This window comes from Gouania willdenowi, chromosome 20 (genome assembly GCF_900634775.1).
Source record: "Gouania willdenowi chromosome 20, fGouWil2.1, whole genome shotgun sequence".
Taxonomy (NCBI): Eukaryota; Metazoa; Chordata; class Actinopteri; order Blenniiformes; family Gobiesocidae; genus Gouania; species Gouania willdenowi.
In genome coordinates this window covers 20,630,925-20,641,218 of record NC_041063.1, presented here as the reverse complement: position 1 = coordinate 20,641,218, position 10,294 = coordinate 20,630,925, and the positions used below count along the sequence as shown (strand labels likewise).

The 10,294-nt window shown below is 37.6% G+C and overlaps 1 protein-coding gene across 2 annotated transcripts in view; it reads right to left on the bottom strand.

Annotated features, from left to right (window-relative positions):
• Positions 1–293: 293 nt before the first annotated feature.
• Positions 294–10,294, bottom strand: part of LOC114454092 (cadherin-18) — a 118,154-nt gene continuing 108,153 nt past the window's right edge. For both annotated transcript variants that reach the window (XM_028434271.1, XM_028434270.1), the window contains one exon: positions 294–966. In XM_028434271.1, coding sequence (XP_028290072.1) covers positions 458–966 — 509 coding nt within the window. In that variant the 3' untranslated portion in view covers positions 294–457. The remainder of the gene's footprint in view (positions 967–10,294) is intronic.

Genomic DNA, 10,294 nt, shown 5'->3' with positions numbered 1-10,294 from the left:
CCAGAGAGCTGACCTTTCCACTTTTATGTGCTGCATTATTCTGTCCCAATATGAGAATGCTAACTGTAGAAGCACATCCATCCCACGTTGTGTGTCTGGAAATAGCAGTGAGAATCCTGCCTAAAGAGGCGTTTTTAATGACAAACCAAACAGAGGCGACTTTACGCTGTGCTGTGAATTCATTCTCAACGGGAGACCAACAAACGTGCAGAATACGTCCACTTGTAAGGATTTCAGGACTTTATTGTGCATTAAAAAATATACACCAAGGAAAATACCACTTTCCTTTGTCCCATATTTATGTTCTTTTAACTTTCATATCCGGATAAACGACTCGGGATCCAAAAGGAGGAAATTAAAAAAGGAAGAAAAGAAAAATAGCAAAGCCAGTCTCTTTAGTTCAACATTGAAGGTCGTAAACTCCTGCAAATCTGTTCGTTTACTTTGAGTCTGAAGACTAAGTCGTCACCTCAGGAGACTCCACCTCCGTGTAGAGTTCTGCTAGTTTCTGGAACTCGGGTCCCCACTCTTCCAGGTAGTTGTAATCCTGCTCTGAATGTGTGCGAGTAGAATCCAACGGGCTGATGGTTCCCGTGGGCGAGCCCTGGCCCTCGTACGCGTAGGTCTGCAGGGAATCGTACGGCGGCACGCTGGTGTCCATGTCCGCCTCCACCAGTTTCTGCTTGATGAACTCGTGCACGTCCACCTCGTCCACCTCCACCGATGGGCTCCGACAGCTGGGGGCCGGGCCGCAGTGCTTCCTCGCCTCCGGGCGGATGTCCCGTCTGAACTTCAGCTCCTCTGCGGCGGCTGGATTACGAAGCGCGATGATGTCGAAGGCCTCCGTGTCCTCCTCGCCTCCGCCCTCGTCATCGTAGGTGACCACGTTCTCTCTGACATCCTCCTCCGAGATGATCAATGGCTCTTTTTTGCTTCGCCTCAGAGTGATGAAGAGAACCACAATTGCTGCAAAGACAAACACAATTATAAATAGAAACTAAGCCTGGGCGATAAAACGATAACGATATACAGGTATATCGTAATAGAGATGTAATCAATATCAATAGAAAATATGTGCGATTGAATGTTCGATCATTTCAAACTCTAACTCTGTTAGAAAAAAGCCGGAAACAACCTCTGACTCCTCGCAGCGTCGGAGGGACTCCCTCCCACTCCCTGGCCTCGCCCATAGTGCTGCTCCTCCAGCCCATAGACTGTTGCCGCGGCGTGAGCCCAGCCCCGCTTCGCACCCCAGCCTGACTGACCCATCCCCCGAGAGCCGATCTGACTTGCCGACTTCCCTTACTAAAAAATCTGCGTTTAACTGAACTATCGCAGCGATTAGTGCACCGTTAACCCAACACGAAAACACCATATAGTGCTCTTTTGGCTGTAAACAGAGGCTAAACTCATTTAAGCTGCCCACAACAATGACGCCGGGTCGGGAAATGCCTGTCTGTTGTGACGTCATGTGGGAACTATGTATATCCGAGCCTGTGGTCACGTGACTGTCGTAAAGTGAAACTTCTCCAGGCATTCTCCAGGTCACATGACCTGACCAAAGACAGTCCGTCTCTCCAAACTTACATAGTCGGTATTTCAAGACGGAAGCCCCGCTCAGAGCATTGATACTGTCAAGTGCTGTATATTGGCCTGAGGAATCATTTAAAATAACTCATATGGGTCAACTCTTTAGGTCAAAACGTCTGCAGTGTGCCTTTAAAGATTAAGTTTAAAATAAAATAAAATTTAAATTTGTCCCTTTTTCTTCTAGTCCTTCTTTTGAATAGGTTAAAAAACGAATCAATAATTATCGATATCGACTGATATCTAACACTTACTGTATATCGTGTATTTCAGGCTTATCGCCCATCCCTAATAGAAATTGTCTTAACTAACTTTTGCCAGCTTTTTGTACATTCTTCAACTTGCAGCCTCTAATCGCGACGTCTTCGTAAACCTGAACGAAGGAACGAAAGCCAATTCCATGAGTTTCCCATCAAGACAATGAAAGTATGAGTCAATAAACACAATAAACATCATTATCACACAGCAAGAAGCATTTAGGATGATGATGACGATACACACATTAGAGTCATGTGTGGAAACATTTCAACCCCATAAAGTGAGAAAGACGTGGAGCTGCATGTTCTCTGCAAAAAAAAAAAAAAAAGAAAAGAAAAAAGAATGAAAAACATTCAAAACCCAGCTGTGCCACATTAAAGAAAATCCAGCCTGATGATGTCGAATGTGTCCATGATGAGGAGCATGCGGTGCTTTAACTGGTAATGTACTTTTGTTTAATGAGAAGCTCCAGCTAAGAACGGGAGCAGCGTTGCTTTGAGGAAACGTTGTTGACCTCATGTCAAGACATTTACACAAATATCCAATCATATAACACACACGGGAAAAGTAGAACTTAAACACAAAACAAGAAACAGTCACAAATGTACAGTTTAACTTTTCTTCTCTACCTCCATCTTACACACAACTGTAGATATGAGTACAGGTCATAAAGGTTGCATTAAATTATTTGCAAATCCTTAACATTATCTGTTATTCATTACATATTAGCAAACCTTGGCCTTTGTGTAATGTTATAAAAGAAAACAGGCATTGACAACCGCTTGATTACAAGTGTTTTGTCTATATTTAAGTTTTTTGTGAAAGGTGCAAAGACGTGCAAGTTGGCGTTTTATGTGTGCATCACTTATTCACAGGAAGTTGCACCCATAAACAGGAATCATTTTGTTTGTTTTTCTTTTTTGCGTTTTTATGTGTTTTTCTTGACATTTTTTGTTTGTTATTTATTTTTTTGTTGTCATATGTTTATATTTCTATAATTAATTTTTTTGTAGACATTTTGTGTATTTTTGCTGTCGTGTATTTTTCAATAATGTTTTATTTGGAGTAATTTTGTGTATTTTTGTAACATTTGTGTATTTTGTAAGTTTTCTTGTTTGTGTAAGTGTTTGCAGTAATTTCCTGTTATTTTGTGTATTTTATTTATGTTGTTATTTTGTGTGTTGTAGTTTTGTGTTTATGTTACCACTTGTACTTTGGCATTTTGTGTGTTTTGGAGTGATTTTCTGTTTGAGATATTTTCTGGTTTTTTTTTGTTGTCATTTTGTGTCTTTTTCTACAATGTATTTTTTGGAGTCAATTTGTGTCTTTTTCTACAATGTATTTTTTGGAGTCAATTTGTGTATTTTTGTTGTATTTTTGTTGTCATTTCGTGTATTTTCATTGTAATTTATACATAGCTAATTTACTGCTTTTTGTCTTTTGTGCATTTTTCTGTCATTTAATGTATTTTTGTTACCATTTTGTGTACGGGCATTTATTGCATTCTGTGGAACTCCCCCACATTTATATGTTGAAGGCTGATTGAACGTGACTGAGGGAGAAAATGAAGGTTTAACCTCGTAACAGCAACCTTTCCTTAACCTCAGACCTTATTATCGCAGGAAGACATCGTAAGTGGCCTGATAACATTTCATTATTTTTAATTAGGATGTATTAGCATTTAACAAGCTCGCTCACAGAGGAAGGCAGAGTCCACCCTAGGATAGATGAATGGCACAACTGTTGTTATATTATCGATTGAATTGTTGCCAATGGCCATTTGGAGGCAAGCAATTTAAGATGATTCCACTCCTTCAATAAATACAGATTTTATTTTTTTCCCTCTGACCTACGCCTCCCTACTAAAGGGAATTTTTATCATCCCCCCGAAGCAGCTCCTTTTAGTGATGCAGCCTCAGGTGTGAGCAGACGCATAGACATCATTGGAGTGTTGTCGCCAGCAGTAACGCTCCCAGCCCAAACTAATAAAATAAATCATTAGAGTGCGATTCCATTTTTACAGCTTCTATCTTGATATTTTCTTCTTTATGTTTTCACTGCAGGGCCTAAAGTCTGACTTTTTTCCTACTCTCAATCTGGATGCATAATGGATCGCTAAAAGTGAATTACCCATAAGGCCAAATCATCTGGTGAAGCTGCAGCTGAATGCCGTTATGTTAAATACACATTTTCTGCAAAGTAAACTTTTTGACTAGGCTTTGGCAAGAGAATAAAAAGTCTTTGGATACTTGATGTTATTTATTTTTTGTTAAAGCTAGTCTCACATTAGCGCTAAGGGTTAGGGACGGTGAAAAACGCACATCTTACATTTGCCCTTATTTGTCAACCTTGCGTGAAAACGGGTGCAAATTTGAGTGCACATTTGGTCGCACGACAGGACCAACGTGTGACTTATGTGACATTTGGATTTGACCAATCCCAGCGTACAAACGATCGGGGGATGATAATTCCGGTGTCATTAACTTGTTACACCCTTCTGTTTTGGAGGCCCCGCCCACTAAGGTCAAACAAGAAAAGAAGCTTTTCCATGATGAAAATCAGCATCTTTACATCTGAGGTGCAGCAAAGCAGATATGTGCTTTTTGAAGTTGTGAAAACTGGAATTAAAGAAGCGTATTTAACACTTGTGGAAGAGGATAAGCTACTGAGCAGGTGACGTCTGCCCCCCTGTGTGCGCTGCGAGCAACTTCACAACAGAGATCCTGGAGACACACACGGATATGACGTTTAAATCGACCTCAGTCCGCACGCTTTCGGCAACAAAGATCACATTAAAATAATGATCGAAACGCTTTTAAAAAGCATTAAAAATGACTAATTGTTGTCCCTTGTCTGTGTTTAATATACCTTCAGACAATTTAACCTATAATTCATCACATTACCGATTGTTGCAGCGCATTTATAAAAGTTTAGGGAACCATTTACATCTAAAAGTCCCGTTTCCTCCATACAGCCCCGACCTATGCACTCCTACTTGGTTGCAGAGTTTATTAGCACGGTTATACGGTATTCCATGAACAGAAAACCCAAAAAATGGTATCAGTAATAACGTGGGCTTTTATTAAAATTTATTTTATTTTGTTTAATTTGTTTTTATAATCTATTTAGATCCGTTCTGAATGTCTGCTTATGCTAAAATGACATCTGAGGCTCGTTTAATACTTTAATTTCAGTAAAACAAATGATTCAATAAAACACTATAAATGTATAAATAAAACAGTAAAAAATACCGTATAAATAACTTTCTTATATTAACAAAACACTAAACCAACTATCTAAACAATACAAATATTCAAATAAAGAATATCAAACAACCTAACAAAGAAAAAGGAGAATTAATGAGCTGCGCCTCTGATGGCTGCGGCTACACTGGGTCGTGACAACAAGGCTAACTATGTTGATTTAGCATATTAACTCGCAATGACGTGATCATAGCATACTGTCACGTCAGAATTGGAAAAAAATACCGAAGCTTGCACAAATTTGGTCGAATACACGTTGTACGCTCAGATCTGAACGTACAAAACGGTTGATAAATGAGGGTCAGAGTGTGTTTGTGTGTGTGATGAGACAACCGGCACCTAAAAACATATGCAGAAGGTTGTGACTTTGTGAAGTCATTCACTGTTAAAACTGGATTAGGGAATAGCCTTTAAACAAATGTATTTGAGTAGGAAAGTTACCATGACACTCATAATAAATGTCTTGCTATGTGGTAGATTTTTCCACTTTCCACTACTTTATTTGTATCCACATCCTCTTCATGCACTGTGTAGTGAAACAGTGTCCCCATTATTGCTCTCTCACTGATTCATTTAGGTCATTGTTAAGCCTCGCCATTGCCAGCTAAAGTCTAACTGCTGCTCAGTGCACCACATCCTATTAATTAAAATGTGTCTACTGGAAGTGAAATGACAGCAAAGCTCCCATTAATGAAGCAAAGCACAAGAATCGGCTAAGGGAAGGCAACATTACATTATCAGTGTCAATAAATGCATCAGCTTGGAGTTATAGGGATGTCCCTGACCACTTTACTCCAGAACTAGCACAAGTGCAGATGCAAACAGAAACACCGACGCTGAGATTATATGAATAAAACAGAATTTGGCTCATATTGTTTTATTTCAAATGAATATCTCGGTGCGTGCGTCAGTACATGCGACAGCACAAATGATTTTTCATTGTTCGATGCAAAATGTTCATCAATTCAGTGAGGAATTTCAATCTTCACTGTGTCTTATTTCAAACATTCCCGTGTTGAGATGAAAACAAGCAATCGTCTATGGCATTTCTAAGTATTTTTGTTAATAAACTGTTCATAAATGTCAATTCAGTTTCATTTTTTACACTATTTATGGTGTTTGTCTTAATTTTGCACCTAAATAATGAAGTGACAACTCGACCATTTGGAAGAGATCAATATTTCAGTAACGACATGAGGTCAGTTGAAAAGAAAATAATTGAAAATGGTTATTACTCACCCAAGGACATGGGAAATGGAAATAAATCGTTTTCTATTGATTTTTTTCTTCATGGGGTTGTTAAAGGGTTAAAGACGTTTTCCCTGCACTTTAATACACTCACGTTCAAAATGCTGAACATCATAAAATATTCCACACAGCCAACATTGATCTTTTACAACTGATTCAGTGATAAAACAAATAAAACATTTGAAGGTTAAATTAACGTCAGTGATATCGGAGCATGTTGTAAGAGTACAAGTACAGTTTGGTTTCAAAGGACTGCACAAAAAAGTAACTGGACACGAGGGCTGAACAATTAATTGCATTTACGGTATTATCGCAATATCATGAAATGCAATTTTCTAATCGCAAAGGCTGCAATTTTATGATTTTTTTTCTTGTCCTGCATTGTACTGTCCTGTTAAGTTCAGAGAGTGCAGTCCACATCTTTACATGTTTCATGAAACGTGAAGCTATAGATATGTTGAAAAGGTAAAGCCACAGATTTGTTTGCTTTATTGTTGTAATCTGTGCTTTAAAATGTATATTTATTTAAAGTTTAAATGAATCTGAAATTCTTTATTACAAAACAAATTGATTTATTGCTTGTGTTCACTGAAAAATACGTGACGCGAAGAGGCCCTTGAAACAATAATTGCATATTTAAATCGCAATCGCAGTATTGAGGGAAAAAAAAGTCGCAATTAGATTATTTTTGAAAATCGTTCAGCCCTACTGGTCCCTACTGGACACCTAAAAAAGTTACATGATCTGTCGCTGGTTGATTTTCTTTCTGAAATAGTTGTTCTGATAAAGTCACTAAATGTCATGGCAAAGACTCTGAGTTGGCAATACTGGGCCCAAGGACACTTTGATGCATCATAAAGACTCAACGTTAGACAGCTACTAGCTTAATGAACGAAGGGCTAGCTAGCTAGCTCGCTGAAAAGATTTAAACTAGAAAGTACTGGTAATAACTATCTAGAATTGAATTAACATTCTTACATCAGCTTAGAAACACTCAACACCATTTTATTTTATTTTATTTTATTTTTTGCAATAGAATATAATTCAACTTTATTGTCAAATTGAGCGTTAATCCAGAGGTTTAACAACGAATGATTGTGATTGGATGGCAAAAAAATGCAGATTTGTTTTATTTAGGAAAAAAAAACCACAACAAAAAAGACTCAATGTTGACAGCTACTAGCTTAATGAATGAAAGACCAGCTAGCTAGCTAAATAGATAGTGTAGTTATCTATACCAGTCTACCAGGTCCACGACCCGACCTGTACTGGGTAGGTCGTGGACAGCTAGTCAAAACTATATTAATACTTAATGTCTATTGTGTTGGGCTTGTCTTTTATCTTGAAAGAAACTTTTCTTAAAACAGGCATGCTGTGAAACGCATGTTTTTATATTCAAAACGTGATTATACATGTGTGAAAAACAGTGATTTTTGAAAAACTAACTTTGGTCGGTTGAATTCTGAAAAGAAGTGGGTTGCGATTTAATGATCGTGGCAAAATATGGATCCCAGGGTGAGACCAGTTGAGAACCCCTGATCTGTACTATGCAATTAAATTAGGTGATAGCGATACATTTACATTATCTTAGAAAAACTAAAGGAAAACAAATATTGCCCATCGTTTTTCTTGCTATGTGGTAGATTTTTCCACTTTAATGTCAAACTGAGCAATAAACCCAAATGTTTAACAATAAATAATTGTGATTGAATGGCAATAACTCCACAATTTCCGTATATAGGAACAAAACTGTTGGAAAAAGTCTTTTTCTTTTTCGTTCTTCCTGCTTGGTGCAGAAATCCATCTCACCTCAGCTTTTATAATCCTTTTTGTTACTAGTGGGAGGTATTTCTTCTTTACTGGCTTTTGTTAAACAAGCTAACGCTATCACGCTAATCGTTACCTTTTGCATTTGGTTGTGTTTAAACAGCAAATAGAATACATGATGACCATACTTTGAATCTGTAGAAGAAGATTAGACAATTTCATAGTAAATTGAAGATGTTTACATTCCAAGTAGCCACTAGAGTAATCCCAGACTATTTTGTAACCATTAAGGTTTAATACGTTAAACATACTTCTTTATTTAATTTTAATCCAAGCACTACATGTCAACACAACACATTTCTCAACGCCACAAAACAAGTACATTATAACCCAATTCATTCGTGGAATTACCCTCCGCTCTGCCAAATGTTTGCAGTAATTGCGTGAAGTGAGCATTTGTGAGCGCCAGCGAGCACACATTCATTGTGTCGAGCCAATTGCTTTCCTTGACCTGCAACACACGACAGCTTCCTGCAGCTGTGTCTAATGCGCACAATGAGAGCGGATCACAAGAAGGGCGGGCGAATGAAATAGGATGACCGTTTCTTTTTTAATTAATAGCAATTCTGTGGCATGCGGACACAAGAAAAGTCTCACGTGGAATCAAATCTGGAGATTGTGCTGCCGCGAAAGGAGTCTTTGGTCGTTACCCAAACACGTTTTACAGTGCATGAAGGATACATTATGAAAAATGGGAAAACAATGGGATGTGGATTTAGATTATTATAATTATAATATTACTATTTTCTGCCTGCATAAAGTGTGATATAAAATTAAAGAAAATAAACTACCAAAAAATGTAATACAAGATGCATATTCAATTAAAGATAACAACAAAGTAAAATACCTAAATAAAAGGAGAAACCAACCAATTTTAAACCTTTACTAACTCAAACACTGTCGCCCCTTTCTCATCAGCATGAGGTTGGTTCACACAGTGATTCAGTGTCTAACCTTCAGCATAACCTTTAAGCGCTCATGTTCCTCGACAATGGGTGAAAAGAGGAAGTGAGCGGAGGCGTGTGATTGGACAGCTTCTCCTACTGTGCTGTTCATTTGTAACGTTTCCTCACACCTGATAGGGAGGTGTTCATGTGTGGATGCATGTACGGTAGTAACAATAATAACACCTACTCCTGGTGTCATACACTTAAACAAAATCAGATTAAATCGGCCTGCATGTAAAATATCCAACACAATCAGTCCATTCCAGACTTTCTATAATATTAACAAGAACATAAAATAAACGAATAAATAAATAAAAATAAATGAAGTGAACGTGAATTGTTATTTTGCACTTAAAAGTAGAAATTTGTTTTTATTGGTTTTGTGGGTATTTTTCAGGCTCTTCTGATATATTTTTTTTAAGTAATGTATTCTATTGAATTGTAGAATAGTATGTTTGATTTTAACTCATGGTTTTATTGCACTTGTGCTTTTTGGATGTATTGAAGTTATTTTTCAGGGTCTTCTAATTAAATTTTTAACAATGTTTTTGAATTTTAAAATATTCTTAAGTTTACGGTCAAGAAGGTGCTTTATGTGGACTAAATGTATGTAAACAGTTGGTTAATAATAAAATTGTCAGCTTTTCTCATAACTGCTGTTGCTGATTCCACATCACAAAACAAATAATACAAGTATGTATGATTCATGCTGATCTTGTGTCGGATTAATATTGGTATCCACCAATATTCTAGGATTGCAATATTGTATCGGAAGTAAAATAGTTGGATCAGGACAACCCCTAATTATAATATTTCATAAATTTCCGATTTCTCAGAAAAGGTCAGTGAACAGGCTGCAAAGATGTACGAAGAAAACACATCTTAGCTAACCTGGATGTAATAAATCTACTTCGCAGTCTATTTTTCTCACTTAAATGAGAAGTGACAGGATCATATTTGCAAATTTATATCTAATCTTTTGCCATCACGGGAATGAGTGGTCGCCATGGTAACAGGACATGCACCTCAGGGACGAAAAAAAACATGTTTTCGGGGTGCAGTCTCCTGATCTTCTTTGTATTCGTGCTTCACAACACAACCGTCACACACGAGTCCTGCGTGTGTTGGCTGTCACTACGTTTCTCCATGCTTGTTCTATGCTCA